We start from the raw sequence: 18226 nt of genomic DNA on the forward strand, positions 1-18226 counted from the left end.
GCCCATTTCACAGAGTTTAAAGATTAAAATGAAAATCCGTCATGAGGTCAGTGGGAGTTGAAGCCCCATCCTGAAAGAAAGGTGGGTGCAGAACTTAGCCCCTTGTTACTAAAATAAAAGAAGCTGCAAATTGATGGGCTGGACAGGAGCATGGCATCCACCAGGAAGCCATTTGCCCATGGATCAGGAGGTGAACGGGCATCACTGTGATGTACCTGCTCGGATTAAGTCTTGTATTGAATGTGTCTGTCAAAGTAAGAAAAGCTTGGATCCCTCTGACTTGGCTTCTCCAGCTGGAGTGTCTAGGGCTCAGCTGTGGGGAGGTAGTAAGATATTTCATTTGTGTGTAACACGACTGAGTGATGATGGGAGAGCATAAGAAAACATAGTATTCAGTATTTCCTCCCTTCTTCCATGTTCTACTTGAGAATGTTTGTGGGTTTATCTTCTATAAAATTGGGATTATAGTACCTACAAGTTGTTTTGACTTGCTGAGCTTCACCTGATGTGGGCAGTCTGAGACCAACCAATAATGGAGCACAAATTGAAGTTGTTCAGAGCTGGTTAAGCTAAGTAGGGCTTCTAGGCTGGGTTGCAAGAGAACCGTTTTTTTGTGAAAGGGTGGGACACCAAGGGGAATGTGTAAGTCATCTAAGCCACAGAGGGTTTTGCTAGGCAAATACAAAATTTATTTTTATTCATCAGATACTGCCTGGATAATGATATCTCAGTTATTAATGGAGCAAATGTGGGAAGGATAGCCAAGAAATGCCAGGGCACTTTGAAAATGGAGGTAAATCTGCCATCCAAGAGGAAGCTAAGAGTTCATGTTGGAATTAGAGTAGACAGCAATGCTCCAAAGGAAAAGAAAGGCTAGGGGAACACTGTGTCCGGCTGGATGTAATCGGGCACCTAATACTTCAGAAAATTACAGAATCACAGAATAATCGAGGTTGGAAGTGACCTCTGGAGATCACCTAGTCTAAGCCCCTTGCTAAAAGCAGGGTCAACTAGCGCAGGTTGCTCAGGACTGTGTCCTATTGGATTTTGGGTAACTCCAGGGATGGGGAATCCACAACCTGTCCGGACATCCTGTTCCAGAGTTTAACACGCTCACAGTAAAAAGGCTTTTTCTTATATTTAAATGCAATTTCCTGGATTTCCGTTTGTGCCCTTTGCCTTTTTTCACTGGACACTAGTGTGAAGATTCTGGCTCTGTCTTCTTTACCCCCTCTCCTATCAGATATTGACACACATTGGTAAGATTCACACCCTTTCCCACCCCAAGCCTTCTCTGCTCAGGGATAAACAGTCTGACGGAGAGAATACGAAGTGGGGATTGTTGTAGGAGGTTGAACTAGTGTTACAGGGCAGATATTGTTAGTCTAAAGCCAACCTGAATGCTGCCCTGAGTAAATGGTGATGTACAAGTAATAAAGAATAGGACAAATGAGCTTTCTTGCTTTTTCCTTCCTTCTCTGTATCTTTTTTTCCTTTAGTACCTTTAATTAATGTCTGTTTTCTTGGCATTGTCCCAGATGTCTTCTGGGAATTGTTATCACTGGGTCTTTTATCTCTTGTGTTTGTCATTTAGTGTGATCCTGGCAGTCCCAAAAGCTAAGATATTTATGGTGAGTGAGTTCAGGTTGGTGCTTAGTTTATTCCCATGACCTGCAGTGATGAGCAGAATCAGTTTGGGTAAAGCCTCAGGTCAAATTTTGAACTGGAGGTGAACTTTTATAGATGTTCAGTACAGTTGGAGAATGGTGTTTCTCATTTTAAAAAAAGAAACTTGCATATACTCAGTTTTGGGGAAGACAGTAGCCTGAATAAGGAAGTCCCAGATATTAAGAGAGCAGCTGTCTCTGTTCAAGACACAAGAGGTCAGAGTGCAGTTTTTTTAGACCATAGACAAACGCTCATGCGTTTGGATCTGTATCTGACACAACTGGACCATCTTCAGCTTGGCAAATGTGTGTCCCCCAAGATGAGTTGTAAAAGCTCTCCTGTGCATTTTCCTTGTTGGCTAGTTGGTTACAAAAGCACGCCTGTTCATGTGTACCTGACATTACATGTATTTATATGTTTGATACCCATAAATCTAGCTGAATATGTAAATACTACAAACCCCATTAATTTTGCTTATACCAATTAATATATTGGGGGTTCAGGGAAGAGAGAAGGTTGGTTTTGGTTCTCCTTGTAGTTGCTTTAAAGCTAAGCATTTGGTCAATTACCCACCTGTACTGAGCTATTTTAAATTTATTTTCTACATTTGTTTTAGAAATGAGAACCCCCCCAGAAGTAGTTAAATGTGAAAACCTCCATCATTGCTCCTATCAATGTGTCATATCTCCTCCCAAGAGAGATTTGTTAAAACTTGTCTTGGGTTCAGTTTGTCTGTCTTGTTGAACCATTTGAATCACCTAAGGCAGAGAATCAGTTTCCCTATATTTCTGTAAAACAACAGAATTAAAGGATCTGGATTCTGCAGAAAACAAACAAAAAGAAATCCCTTATCTTATTTAAGTAGAAAGGAAAAAACAGTTTCTCGTGCATGAGGATTTCATTCCCAAACTCTTCGCATGATATCTACCTACCTCTGCTGTTACTGTAGTAGCCCAAAATTATTGAGTGTGCATGTATAGAAAAGAAGCTGATGTGCAAACTTTAGAAGTTATGTGTCTAAACTACTGGAATTTGAAACTTTGCTGATGCTTCACAAAAGGTTTGAGTTGTATGCTTTTCAAAGGCTGAAGGCACTGAGTTTCTTCTCTGTTGTTTTCCCTGCAGGTGTGTTACTAGACATCCAGCAGCACTTTGGAGTCAAAGACAGTGGGGCTGGCTTATTACAGACAGGTAAGAGTATTCGTTTTCTCGCTGGTTTTTATAACCTTCCACTTCTCAGAAGGGTGCCTTCAGGTTTCTTCGTTTATGGCCCTTGGACACTCTGGCTGTGAAGTACGCGCTTACTAGGAAGATGAGTGAACATGAGCGGTTTTTTGGTTTTGATTTGCTGCTGGGTGGGAGATCAGGGATCAGAATGACTTGAGTGCAGAATGTGCCAAAAGCAAACAAGCCTAATGATATTATTTATGACAACTAAATTCAAATAGGAGGTGCCTACTTCCCCTAGATCAGAAAACTCATGATAAACCAACAGCAGCATCCTGTTGTTCTCACTTCTCTTAACTCTCTGTAGGTTGGTAATAAGTGTGATGTATGATGCCCTTCATGTGCTCTACAGAGAATCTGCTGAATGTACAGTAATTGGGAGTACAGTGTGGCATGAAAATGTAAAACTCATCAGGACAAGTACTCGAGGATGAAAACTGCAGGAAAGGCTAACAATCATTGCATTCACAGTAACTCACGGATTAACAATATCCCTATGATTTTGGTAGTGTTAGCTTCAGACATTTCTCTCCTTGTGTGTAACGAAGAAGGATTATTGCAATTGTGATGTCCTTTTAATGTAGCAGACATTTTAATATTGCAGACATCTGCAGACAGAGCTGTACAACCCCAGGACAAGCCCAGGTTTTCTGGCCTCTAGTCCTGAGGTGGTTTAGAGGAGTGCCTTTGTCAATGGGCTAGATTTGATGACGTTGAGTAGCGGTCTCATGTAGTTATGACAGCACATTTGGTCTTTATGGAGAGTTGAAAGGGCTAGCTGGAGACCAAATACAGTATTTTAAGGAGAGAAACAGTCTGTTTTGGAAACTTCCTATAGAATTATTAGTTGGAGTCATAGATTTGTGGTGCTGTGGTTGTCTTGTCACTGTCATCTGTCTGACGGAACCACACTGGAACAATTATATCTCTGAAGAAATTAGAATTCAATTAGGATTAGAAATAGTGTGCCAGAAAGACATTTTTTTCCATGCTTTTTTCCTTATGCTATCACAGTGGATCCCAAATGCCTGTCAGGAGCTTGTCCGTGAAACTGTAGGCAACAATAAAGTGTATAAAATAATTCATTCTTTATGATCACACTAGAGGTGAAAATGTTCTGGAGCTCCATTATTTGGCCTTTGATTTCAAACTATGTGAACCACTGCAAGTATCTCCTCCTTCTTATTTTCTGCAACCTGTGACACAGCAGGGTACTCGCCTGTGGTTACAGCTTATTGGTAATGTTGCAATACACACAATTAATAACAGTTTGTATTAGGGCTTTAAAAACTCTCTTCTTGTGGGACAGAAGAGTTCAGCTAAGCTGATGTGTGCAGCACATGTCCAGAACAGAAAGCCTGAGCTTTACAAGTGTTACCGATTATAAGCAGCATCCATCAGTTATGCCTACAGTGGCACTGGTTGTCTGTCAGGCTCTTTTCTAGAGCAATTATTTGTATTTATTTATTGTACTCAGAGGAACAAGTCCTCAATGTATCATTAGACATGAAGTGCCTTCAAGAAAATATTCTAGTGGAAAATGACACTTGCCAAAGCATATATTTAATCTTCATTCCCTTCAGTGGATGAAATCCTTCTGCAGATGATTTACTGACAGCAAATAAGAGCTAAGCTCCAACAGGGCATTTCATTTGTTAATTGCAAGAAACGTTATTTATTTCTCTAGCAAACATACAGGGCATCTGAAAACAGCATCACTGAGGTATTGCAAGATTGCTGCTGAGTGTGCCATGAATTTTGTAACTCATAGTTATTGCTTTAAGAAAAGCAACATTTTTCCTCTTGGTTTTTTGTTGATCTGAAAACTGAGGGCTTGACTTTGCCCCTGCAATATAGATAATAATGTATTAATCACAGTGCCATCACAGGAAGAGAGTTCTCACAAAATAGAACACCATTTCACGTAAGTAAGAGTAGGGACACATAGCTGAAAACTTATTAAATGTATTACTTAAGCTTAACAAGTTTCTGTGTTGGCAGTTGGCCCATGTACGCTTAACCCTGGTGAAATAAAACATGCTGGCCTAGAACACCATAAACACTACTTTTAATCTTTTGTCTGCTCTCGATAAGTCTGACGTCTCTAGATGTGCAAATTGGGGAAAATGGATGCAGAGTGTAAAAGCATTTGACCAAGGTTGTAGAGGAAGCCTATAGCAGAACTGGGGCCAGGACTGATGTCTCCCAGACCTCTGCCTTAACCTTGAACAGTTCCTTTGCAAGCAGACAGACAGAAATATCATTTTATTCCCAAGAGATGGTCCTGCTAACTAATTGAGTGATGTGAGACGAAAGACTGCTCATCTTGAATATGTCCTCTGAATAAAGAGTGGATTAGTCCTCAGGTTGTTAATCCTGCATCTAAATGAGTCCTAAATTAATTTACAATGTTAATGAGGGGGAGTGAAATGTAGTATTCACTGGCAGTTCATATCACTCATCAAATAGGCTTTAAAAAATAATAAAGAAAATCCTTTTAACTGAGAAACAAGGCTGCACACAGATTTAGGAAGAGGTGGTGCTGAAAACTCAAAAAGCAAGGGGAAAAGAAATCCACCAAAGGCAAGGTATGACCCTGCATTCATACCATAACCCATTCTTTGCAGGCACAGCCAATCTCATAGCTCTCTCATTCCAAATGTTCAAAAGCAAATTCATACACTCTCAGCTTCTGGTGCTCTCTGGAATGCAAAGGTGACTGGTTTCTTAGGAATTGCAAAGACAGAATTTGAATTTTTGTCTTTTATATTAATCCCAAGACACAAGCTGCTCTTTGCCTAGGATTTATAATGAAAACTGGTTAGAGGGTCACTGTAGCTCCCTGTACAGAAAAATCACAGAAACACTCCAGCCTCATCCATAATGGAAAGGAGCAGAAGGTAGTCTCTGCAGCAAGGATCCTGTGACAGCAAAGGACACACGGACAGATGGATCGCAATTGCTGCTTGCCCAATAGCATTGTAGACCAACAGGCATATAATGATCTTGATTCCAGAGCCTCAGTTATCTCTTGATGCTGCTATAATTCTGTGCTGATCTTCCTTTTTAAAGCACTACGTACGCAGTTATGTAAATGTTAGCTAAGTTCACTTAACTGTCCTACAGGTCTGCATCCAATCTTTCTTGTGCTTTTCATTTCTTTTTGGTGGCTTTTCCCAGCTGGAGAAAGGGTAATCCTGGCTGGTCTCAGAAGGTGATAGAGCATCTCCTCGCCTGCTTGAGCTGTACAGCTGTAGTCAGTCAATACATTTATAAGCCAAACCATAGAAAAGGTCTTTCCCATGTGTGCAGTTAGGTAGGAGCAGCAATTTGGACTCACCAAAACTACAGGCCTCTAAAAACACAAAGACTGAGAAGATGGACAACTAGATTTGTAGAACTGCTTCAAAATAGTGTTACGTTTGCATATATACTTAGACCACAGGAGTAGTGCCCCAGTGCTGTACTCTGTTTTCCACTAGATTTCTTCCCCTTCTTTCTTCAATTTTTGTGCTTTATTGCTCTGTCTGCTTTCCTTGCCCTTGGATTTAGTTTGCGTTTGTGTCTGTTGCCAGTGTCTATTTAGCACACCAGAGCTCTAATAATAATAGTGCCTGGCTCTCAATACAGTTTGTCTTCTGTAGATCTCACGATGTTTTATATAGGGAGGAATAATGAGGCTTGCCCTTTTCTACAGATGGGGAAACCAAGAAAGCCAGATGGGAGAAATGACCTGCCCAAAGTCACACAGCGGGTCTGAGGCAGAGCCAGAATGAGAACTGCAGTCCAGTTCCTGAACATGCAACATTCAACTAGGTTAATGCTTAGAACCAGAGATTTGGTCCTTCTTAATGGGTACCTTAATCTTCTAGCCTAGGCAGCTCAAGCTCAGGGGAAGGCACATAGAGCAGTGGGGACTTTTGCAAGTGGAAACTGTGAAGCATCAAATGGAGGGTATGGCAAGGATTCCATTGAAATCCAGAGGGGAAAAGTGTCTGTCTTCAGAAAGAGCATAGCGATGTCATTAGAGGAAACCTTGGTAACCAAAAGTTTATACCATAAGGTCAGAAGAAAGGAAATGTGTAAGGACTGAGAGATCTGGAAGGACTCATGAAAGGTGAATAATCATAGATAACTGGGGCTCCGAAAGAACTTGCCTCTGCTTATGTGGAGAGACATGGGCATTCTCCCAAATGCCTTTCAGCCCCTGGTTTCCCAGGAAGCCTAGCAATGCCAGGTACTTTCTTAAGTCTTGCTGTGGGCTCATTTTTCCTGTAAGGGTCAATTCCAGCTAAAACCTCTGTGTATTTGAAAAGTGAAACCTTTACCTACCTGAGTTCCCCTACCTCTTGAGCTGACCTAGTGTAACCTTGCACTAGATTGCAACTTGCAAATACATTAGCAGCTCTGGTGTGCTGTGATTGTACCAACCAAGCTATAAGCAAGCACGTGCAGTGAGTAAGGGTCTTGAAACAGTGGAGTGCAATGATGGGATAAATCAGACTTGCTAAACTGAAGGTTTTTCTTTCAACTCTCTTTGACTCCCATCATCTTGTCATTGGCTTATGATGACAGCTTATGCTGCTCAAACATTTTTTATTTATTTTATTTTTCATAATTTCTCTGGATGCTAACCTTGAATATGTGTATATTACATGAGTTGCAGGTGCCGCATGTTTCTTTTCTACCATCTGCTTCTACCTGAATAGATACTGTCTTGCTCCTCATCTGTGCTATCCATAACTGAATCAGATCTTCATCTTTCACTTCCTACTGCTTAACTGTTCTACTTGCTAGAACAGAGGAGCTCATATTCTGGACACTTTCCTGTTTTTTATTTAAAATTCATGGGCTTTCCTTTTGAGTGAATGACTCGTTACACCAGACCACCTCCCAAGGCCCTGGTATCTCAGGTGTCCAAACCAGAAGTAGAGACCGAATGCTTTGTTGTTGCTCGCCTTGATTTTTGACTGCAAATTATTTGGACCATCATGCAGGTCATGCCACTGTCATCTTCCCTTCCCCCAACCATGCTAAGCATTCTTAAATCCAGGTTACTTCTCTGGCAATCTGGGGCTCTGCATGACAGGACAAGGCGGAGCTCTCTTTCTTCCAGAAGGAGGTCCTCTAAGCTGTATCAACAATGAGCAAAACCTTTGTCCCCATTTCCCCCTCCATACCTGATTTTGTATCATTTCTTGGGAACTTTTCCAGCCTTCTGTAGCATGCTGCTGATCTAGGGATTAAACAGTTTGTATAGGACAGCTCCAGTTTAAGCAATAAAGATGAAAAAAGCAGGGCTCTGCGTTCAATGTGCCTCGATTAATGTTGTGACAAGGGTAGGTCTTTTCCTTATCAAGGTAGAGTCAGTTGAGATAGTCCAGATCCTGATTATTTCTGGCATAAATCCTTTACAAGTTCCAACAGTCCTTTTTTCCTGTGTGCTAGAATGGTATCTGATATGGTAAGAAGTCATGGCAGTCTGAGAGTCTGATTCATGAAAGCAGTTAAGCCTATTTGGAAATCCCTCTGCAATCAAGAGTGAAAGTATTTTCTCGAATCAGTGAGCAGGTTATAGGAAAATGTGTTTGTGCCCTAGCCCTGTCCCCCATACACCAAGGACCAAACTATAAAAATGCTGTTTACAGTGTGAACTCCCACTGGACAGCCCTAGATTGCAAAGTAAATAATCTTTGGTGGGGGAGAAGGGGCAGGGAAGTGAGGGAAAGATGTCCTTGCCTCCTGCTGATAGGAGGGAAACGCTTGAGCCAATGTTTCACTTTGTCTTTTTATTGTACGTGTCAGCAAGTGAGTGCAGGCTACTAGAACAGGGAAACTCTCCAGACCGGCTTGTCTTCATTAACATCTTGATTTTTATGATACTGCATAGCCACTAACACAACATAACAATTCATTTTCCCATCCTCTCTTCCTGCTTTGCGGAAGGAAGGTTTGTCCTAACTACTGGCCTTTCAGACAGGGCAGTTGTTGCAAGAGAAACTTGCACTTGTGCTGCCTGTGGCATGTCTGTTCTGTAAGTAGATATTGGCCTGTTTTCCCTTAGGCTGTAGTTCAAGCACCTCTTGCCAAGGTTGTGTTCACTTCTGTAATTTATTATAATAATGAGGGGAAAGATTTCCCACAGATTTTAGAGAAGTAGTTATCATTCCACCCAAAGTCCTAACAGTTTTTAACATAGCCTGTTCATCTCCCCCTACACACGTACCTCAAACCTCAGAATTTCATTCAAGCTCTTTATAGTGGAAGATGGGATTTTTGTTGGTATTGTGTAATTCTTTTAAACAACAACTTCCTCTTAATACCAGCTGCGCAATCTCATGTAGCAGGCATCTGCACTGTATTGTGTGTTTCATGCACAAATACTTCAGAAGGGCTAGTCTTGCCACCTTTGCTTTTTTCATTAACACCATATTTGGAATTTTGAAAGAGGGAGATGAACATTTGAGTTACATTAACAGTTATTTTAATGTCATTATTAGACATCTAATGGCTAGCAGTTGCTGGAAGAGAGGTGTGCACTTACCTTCGATACCTCACAAGTAGCTTAATTTTTTCGCTCCCCCTCTGCAGTGACACTAAAAGCTTTTGGTAGTAAGTGGAAAACCTCCTTAACTTTAATTATTGCTTTTCACTGAGCCTGTAAGTTTAATTTTCAAGTGTGGTGACCAGAGGTGTGTTTGTATATGGTCTAAATCAGAAGGAGCCCTGTTTTTTTTTTCTCGGTACCCTGATCTAGATCTGTACGTACAGTTGCTACTGATACCTAGTGGGCCCAATTTAAAGATGTTAGCCCAGAGGAGAAGATTTTTTGCCTTGACTTTAAGGGAAGTTGGTCTTCTATGAACTGGGAGTGGGAGAATAGAACTAACTTTCGTAGTACATTTTGTATATTTAATGTGCTTCATCCCAGGGGAGCCATAAGTGTTCTCTCTTGAAAGATTTATTTTAAGATTGGTTTGGTTTTGTCTTGCTTCCCACACCTGAAGAACTCTCATTTTCTTAGAGCACAAACCTACAGTTCTGCAAGGCAACATACTGTGTTGTGAAAAATGTAAGCAGCTATATTCATACAGGGATCTGAGATCAGGTGATAAAGAGGTCAGGCTTGGTCTGTGCCTGCTGGGAGATTTCCAAGTTAATATAGTAGAGTTGGAAGCATCGCTGTTGGAGGAGGTGTTTGATTTGAGAGAGAGATCATTTGGATAAACCAAATAGTCTTGACAGTGTATAGGAGCTCTAGAGCGCTGTAGGTACTGTCTTGCAATGAAGCAAGAGCATTGCTGTTAGTTGTTGTAATGCTGCAGGCATTTGGTAGAGTCTGGAAGTGCCAGGGTGTTTTTGTAGCAGTGGGAATGTTGGGGTCCTAGACCAGCCCATATGGTCGTTTTGCTTCTCTAATGTGTCCTGTCTTGAGTTCCAGGTGGCTTTCCCTCTAAACCAGTGCTTCTCAAACCTTTTGGGCTGTGTACCAGACCACTCTGCATCCTTACAATCAAATTTTTATAGTGATTTATCATCAGACCACTGTAAAAGTGATATTGCTGTGTGGCTGACTGCAAAAAAACTTGGTGTTACCTTGTGGAACACCATTTTGGGAACCATAGCCTTTAACTGTTACAAGATGCTGAAACAGGTGGTGTGTTCCAGGTAGAAGCAACTACATTTCTTCAGTGTGGGCTGCAGTTAATTCCCCTGTATAGACCCATACACACTTGAGGAGGAGTGACTCATTGGTAGACACATATACCTGGCTTTGAAAATGAATTCCAGGCCATCAGTTACGTAGAAAGTGAACATTCCTCATGGTATTCGGTAGTGTTACCAGCCTGCAGAACTAGATTCCAATTAACACAAGTAAGTCTGAATTGCATGAATGGTGTATTGTTGCACCAAGTCAAAAGAATTCTCCCAGTGCACTCCCTTTACCCCCATTATGTGTGCATATTCCAGGATTTTTCCTGTATGCTGTTGTAAGGTTATAGAGCAAAGACCAATTTTTGGCTTAGATTATGCAGGGAACCTGGCTTTGGAGGGAAAATACTACTGACCATAATCCATCACTTACCCCAATTCAAAGTTAGTTCTTACAAAAAATGGAAATGTACATAAACATTTTTTGCTAAAACTGCCTTCAGTTGTTTTCAAGTTTTAGTCAAGTGACTGAGGATGGCGTAGGTTTTTAAATCTCAGATGAAAAACAGTTATTTGATGGGATGAATAGGAGGAGGAGGGGTTCACACACATTCTTGTGTTCTTTGCTGCTGCAAGCAGGGAAGTGCTTTGGTTTTCAGTGGAAAGGACGTTTTCCAGGAAAGTTCAGTTCTGAACGTCTTTTATTCCCCCACTCAGTAATACATCAGGTTATTCCTAATTAAACATTTGGACAGTTTTAACCATTTCCTCTTTCCAACCCTTCCATCCACTAATGTTTACAGAAGCAAGATTTATTTTACATATTCTCCTACTGCATCATTCTCCTTGCTCCTTGTAGATGAACTGAATTGGAAAAGTGGCAACTCTACTTTATTGTCTTGTGGGACAGTAGTGTTGAAGTGAGAGCATTAATAGTAATACACCTTTTCTGTGAAGAGTTGCCTTAAAGGACTAAGATGTTATAACAACTTTAACTTGCTTATTTGGAGCTCCACTAATTTTAAATGGATGGTTACAATAAATTACAATTGGGGTAGACAATTACAATTGGAAGTGAATTAGGGAGGCAGTACATGTAAAGCAGTTTGAGCTTTGATTTCTTTTTACAGTTCTACTGATGGCACTGGCCAAAGTGCTCTCTTCTCTGGGTCTTTTCCCTGTTCCCTTTCTTCTCTAAATCATCAGTTTGTAGAAGCAAGGTGACCACCTGCCCTGTAAGCCTGTGATGAAGTGCTTGTTAAAACTGACCTTGTTAAGAGTTTTGGCCAAGTGAAGTTTTCAGGATAGGATTTGTCTGTCTGGTGTTTTATGGGGCTTGGGTTTGTTTTGTTTTGTTTTCCTTGAAGGATATTTGAAATATGCTCCAAATTCTTTGTTTTTAATTCCGCCTTAATCACAGTTTCTAGTTTTATCCTTGCCTCTACCCACCCTGGGATTTGAGTGGTTCTGGTCACCACAGCAATTGGTGGTATTAGCTGTCAGCTCCGTGCTTGTATGTTCAGCATCCTGTGGCTTTGACCAAACTACCTGGCAATATAAATAACAATAAAATTGCCTTAGTGCCCATGGCCACACCTTTTGAACACTAGAAATCATTGACAAAGTCTGACAAAGAAAGGTACTTTTCCATGAGAGCCTTTGTGACTGGAATGGGTCATGTAAGAAAGACAAGTGAGTTAAAGAATAACTTTGCCACAAAAAAAAAGGCGGAATTTTTTTTTTTTTTTTTTTTTTTTTTTGCTTACTCTGGAATGTGCAGGGTGCTTTAGCGATCCATGTGTCTTTGAACTGAGTTGCATTCAATTTAAGCATATGGGCTGTTTTTAAAAGCAGCCTTCCTTTTTACAGGTGTAGTTTAGGATATATAAATGCTTAACTTACTAATTGTGCCTGCAAATCAAGGTAGTTAAGTGGCACTAATTCCATCAGCAAAATTGCTTCCAGGGTAAATTGCAAGCTCAAAATTAGTGATTGAGTTGACGATCCTTTAAAAACCTGATACTAAAAATAGGTATTAGTTCAGAAGGGCTGATGTAAAGAGTTATTATGGTGAGAACCATGCAAGTGTTTGACTAGATAACTCCATTTCCTTTATCAGTCTTCTTGAAGGTACAATTACAGAACAGGAACATGAAAATGTCTCATAATTTTTGCTGGTTTGGTCCCCCCCCCGTCCCCTGTTTTGTTTTTAAATTGACATTTTCCACCATCGAAATGCTGCCCATATGATGTCCCCCAAGCAGGGGCTCACAGGAGCACTGCTGGAATGTATAAATCTAAGGTACTATTGTTTTGCTATAGCTCGCGATGCTGAAAATGTCATCAGCTATGTGGTTGCTTTTGCTTAGTCATGTGGGCCTAGAAAGAGGATCTGTCTCTAAAGGTTATTTTGTTGCATTTCTTATAAAATGTGATGAGACCTTCTTATGAAGAAACCTACTTCAGGATGTTCAGCTTCCCTAGTATCTGTCATGATCTGTCAAAACACCAGCCTTGCAAGTTGGCTATTATGCTGGAGGTACTTGGAGTTTGTTGGCTACAGAGTCACTGTCAAGGGACAGATATTTTAGATGTGGATACAATAATAAGTGGAATCTAGTAGACTAGTGCCCTGCTCTGGCTCTTGTACCGTCTGTCCAGTGTCCTGGGCCATTAGTTTGCAAAATCTGTTGTTTACAAGGGACTTTCAGGTTTGGGCATGTGGAGTGAAAGAGAGTTGAGCTTTAGAAACATGACCTTCCAGCTCCTCACAAGAGCAGTGAGGCTAAATCCACAAACGTCTGTCTCGCCTGCCGATGGGTGAGGTCTTGGTGCTCCGTTGCGGTGTGGGTCTGCACAGTGCCCTGCCTCTGTCAGCTGGCATCACTGGCCGAGAACCGCAGGTGGTTTCATTTCTGTTTTACCCGTCCGGAGCCTTCAGTTACTGCCAGCTTTTTGGCTAATGTAGCAATCATGCTGCGTGTTAATGGCTTTGAAACCCATGGATGTGATAACATGGCAAATTATTAGCAAGTATGATACGAAATATGTCATATTTGGGGGGAGGGTGGCAAGACAAAGAGAAAATATTAAAAGAAAATGTCTTCGGAAAAAAAATGCAGAGAGAGAACAGATTTTCCTGAAAAGCAAGTTGTCCAAAGTTGCCCTTGTTCTCACTGAGGATGTTTTATGGCAGCAAAGGTAATAATACAGGATATTATACAATGGATGTTGAATTTTCACTAAAAGCTCCCTAGTGAGATATTCCTACCAGCTGCTAATGTTATACCTTCCAATGACTTGGACAATACGGTATATGACCCACTGAGCTGAGAAAATGTTTGCATTGTATATAAAAGACGTTAATTTTCCCTGTTTGTACGTACTGAACTTGTTTGTTTTGGATTCATGGTCCAGAAACTAGACTCCATTGTCTAGTCACCAGACAAATAAACTGCTGGCAACACCATGACCAGTTTTCCCCCAAGGTTCAGTTTTCAGCTGTATAGGACTGCTAGTAATGAAGCTCAGCTGGCATCTTGGGACTTTTATGATGGTGTGGTCTCTAGGGAGGGGAATGGAATAGGCGCTGAACACAAACTGACTTCACATGGGCCACCGGTCAGTCATCAGTCTCACCTGCATATTTAGGCTTGACTGAAATGGTTTTTTTAAATACACTAACAATGCCTGGATTCACCAAATATTGTCTTTCCTTTTTTCCATTAATGTAATTGATGATGCATGAAGGCATTGAATTTGCAAACCTTGCGCATTGCAGTATTCATTTCAATATGTTGTTTTCCAGTAGCTCTCATTCTGCCAGAAAGATACTAGTCAGAAGAAATTTAAAATGAGGGATTATTTAAACCAGGGTGCAGTCATGCACCATGGCTATTGAAACTACTTTTAACCCTGGGATCATTTACAGAGGTCATATTCTTTTATCCACAGATGCAAGTTTAGTTGCAAAGCTCACTCCGGGAGCTGCAGTTCAACTTGGTATTGAAGTGTTTTTGCACGTCAGGGATGACACTTTGGAAATTCATGTGGGTGATAATCTTAGAAATAACAACTGTAAGACAGACAGAGACCCGATTTATTCTCTAGTGTAGTTATGATCCTTTTGCTTTTACAAACCATGGCAAATTAAACATTGCGATACGTCAATATTTCAACAATTTCCTTAAATGAATTTATCCCTTTTTGAAGGCCACCCAGCCACGCTGAAACACTTGCTCTTTGTCTAAATTGCCATTTATAACAGCAAGAGGCAAGAGCATTTCTAAATACTGCCAGCAAAATTGAATCAGCGAATAATTTCTCTTGAATAGCACTAGCCACTTAAATTGTGAGAGAGGCTTCCTTACATACTCTGTGATCCCTCTTCATTGTAGGATGAAGACTGCTTGTCATTGTAGGTGTTTATTCGTGGTCTGCTGTTTGTTCAGCTCTCTTGTCCTACTAGTCAATACATAATTGCAAATTGCAGTCGATAGCAATGTTTCTTTGTATTTACTTTGTGGTACAAAAGCCTATCGAAACGTTGCTGATGTTTGAAAAAGTAGATGGGTAAGCCTGTGGCTCTGTACCCTGGCAGAGAGTTGTTTAATTGCTGGAATTGGATAGGAAGTGGGAAGTGTTGATGTCCCCTACCCTGAGCTCAGACCACTGCTTCTTAGGTGATGATGAGACTCCCTCTAAAGCGTGCTGGACACTCAAATCTGTGGCAGTTGAGGGTATTCTGGATGTTGTAAGATCATGTTCTTAACTTCTCTGGCTTGCTTATGGAGCTTGTTAGGAGGTTGGGGTTTGGTGGTTGTCTGGAAAGCCTGTCTCTTGTAGTTAGATGACAGTCCCCAAGGGAAGCACAGGTGGAGTTACCTGCTGTCCTTAACAGCATGGTCACAGCTGAGAGGCTAGAGCCTTGTTTTCTGCCAAAGGTACATCTTGCTGTCTGGCACATCCAGACTCCTCCCTGACCCGCACTGTACTGTTAGTCAGCCTAGGCTGGAGGTTCAGTGTTTTATTTCCTGGCCCTTCCAGCTACTGGTGAATTGTTTTTGTCTAAACACGCAGTGTCTGTGGCTGTGCAAGTGTAATGACTGGGGTAATAAAACAAGTAAGAATTAGTTCAGGGTGCAGGGTAAGTGAAAGGACAAATGGTTCCTTCCTTGCCTTTTAGAGAATTCGTGACTCACAATGAAACTAGACAGCAAGTGCATTTACACACATGACACTCTTGGCCAATGTGTCTAGTCCAATTCAGCCAGTCAGCCCCGGCCCCTGTGTGTACTCACATTTTGTCTTCACGTGTGTGCCCTTCACTTCCTTCTTATGGGAGTAGTTTTACAGATTATCTGTATTATTAATTTGCTCATTCTTAAAAATAAGGGGGAGGGGGAGTGTAATGTAAAAGCACATAAAGTAATGAACGTCTTAAAAAGGTAGGGTGTGTGTTTTTCTTATGTTTTTCTTCGTAATGCAGAAACAATCAGTACAGGTCAGTTTGCCAGAAAGCGCTCCAGAAACTTATCAGTGAACAGTTAGCTTGTGGAAATGAATGCCACAAGGGATGTTGTCAGGGCCAGAGCTTAAAAGACCAGATCTTCATGTGGATAACACCTTACAGTTCTTGGGAGGGCTTAAGCCAGCCTCTGAGTAATTCAGCTGCCTGTGTAGGAATTTTGTGTACTTTCCTCGGAAGGATCTGATTGCTGTCACTGTCACAGGCAGGATGCAGGACTACATGGTTTTCTGATCTGTTGCCATTGTTCTAATGTTCTTATGAAATGGTCTCCTGAGGTTACATGAAAGATCTTTTATTGGGGGACTTGTTATTATTTATAGGCTGCCAATGCCTTAGGCAGAAAGATGGACACTGCTGTTAAGGAGAAACTGTGAGATTCCATCGAGAGATGCTTTTCCCTCCTTCTGTGTTGCTGCTTTGAATTGAAACCCAGTCAGCACTGTAGAAATTTCCTCTGTAAAATTAACATGGTTTTGGTCCAGTCCCTGGTGGGTGGTAGCTTACATAGCAAGAGCTGTCATTGCAGGAGATACTATTGTATTTTACAGGCAACTCAGAAAAAAGCAGGCAACTAAGCAGGACAAAATACTGAAATTCCCTCTGTGGCCAGCAAGCAGCTTTTTGGAAGTAAAGGTTTGGTGGGCAGAGTTAAGAAATGTATGTGCTTCCTCCACAAATAAATATGAAGCTATTACATCAAGCACTAAGATCCCTGGGAGGGAGGGAAAGTTGGAGGAAAAACTTTGAGGAAAGTATGAAAATCCCAGGATTAGCATCAAACAAAAGCAATCACCCTCAAGTGCTTTTGCAACCATATCTTCTGTGGGTTTTAGCATATTCCCATTCCACGATGATTTCTATTCCTGAAAAAATGAATTCGCATAAAGGTGCAGATGGCAGGATTTTAAGAGCAATACCCCTTGTTGGTGTTGACCGCATCTTAGAGCAAGTGAATAAAACCCAGGTATTTCAGATGTCCTATTGAAGTTCTTGTGATGAGAGGTAATATATTTTCATCCCTTAAAATTCAGTTTAATCTCAGAAGTGTTTGCCTTCCTCCAGATAACTAGAGGCAGGCAGTGTAAGACCAGGGTGAATTTCGTCTCTTTAGAAATTTAGAAAGTTTTGAACTGATCTCTGTGAAGGAAGTTAGCTACAATACACAGAGATGAATCAGCAATTTTCCCTTCAGATTGATAGTTTTCTTAGTTACTGAGGTTTTATTGATTTTTAAAAGATGCCATTTTCCTGGACTGCTAAAAGCACTCTTGAAGATGTATGGCTTGAATTGGAAAGGTAACAATTTTGCAGAAGAATGGTGTGAAAGCAGTTTGCTTACCAAACTCTGACACACTTCTATTTGCACGTGTACAAATGCATGTTGTGAATATAATTCCTTGTTCTTCCCTGCAAAGACATTGGTGCTCTGCTCCTGCACTTCGGTGATAACACCGAAGCAGATCTGGAGTGCACTGGAGGTCTCTTGTTAACCCCAAACCGTTTCCTGTCCATTTGCCCTGTGTTTACATGCTTTCCATAGCAATTTCTGGAACATGTAATCTGCAGATGTGTCTTCATATCTTCGAGTTTTAACTCGCAGTAGGACAGCTTTGGTGGATGTGAATGATAGACATTAAAAGCTTGAGAGCAAAGTCTCATTTCATACCTCTGTCCTGGCTGGAGTAGAAATTGTTTGTAATGAGGCTGTCAGTGCTGTCTTAGTTGATAGCCAATTGCATAATTAAAATGAGAGTAAGGCCATTTTCGCTTCAAAAAAGGGAGCATGTGTTTTGCCAAGCCCACTAGAAATGGTACAACAGCCCCCTAAAGAATTATAATGATAATTAAAAAGAAATCAATCAGTCCCACTGGCTGCCTGGAGAGAATGCCAGCAAAGAACTGTGTCGTGTGTCCCCCCCCTTGTTTCCAAAGCACAGCCATGTGGATTTGCAAGGCTTTGATGTTGCTTTTCCTTGCCACTCTCGGCATACCCTCAGTTCCCACCAGCACAGCCCTCAGGACTGATAGCTGCTAAATCTCCCCTGAGCTTGCAGCCCTGGTGGAAGGCGATGGCTGAGGGTCTCTTTCTGGCCGAGACTGCTAGCAAAACCAGCATCTGTGCACCAGCCTTCACCGAATCCCTTATCC

At 41.2% G+C, this 18226-nt stretch overlaps 1 protein-coding gene across 2 annotated transcripts in view; it reads left to right on the forward strand.

The window, feature by feature from the left end:
* The window catches only part of LOC126039212 (sphingosine-1-phosphate transporter SPNS2-like), a 138965-nt gene that overhangs the window by 34818 nt on the left and 85921 nt on the right, over positions 1 to 18226 (forward strand). For both annotated transcript variants that reach the window (XM_049801994.1, XM_049801995.1), the window contains exon 2: positions 2794 to 2859. In XM_049801994.1, the coding sequence (XP_049657951.1) occupies positions 2794 to 2859 (66 nt within the window). The remainder of the gene's footprint in view (positions 1 to 2793; positions 2860 to 18226) is intronic.

This window comes from Accipiter gentilis, chromosome 6 (genome assembly GCF_929443795.1).
Source record: "Accipiter gentilis chromosome 6, bAccGen1.1, whole genome shotgun sequence".
NCBI classification, from domain to species: domain Eukaryota; kingdom Metazoa; phylum Chordata; class Aves; order Accipitriformes; family Accipitridae; genus Astur; species Astur gentilis.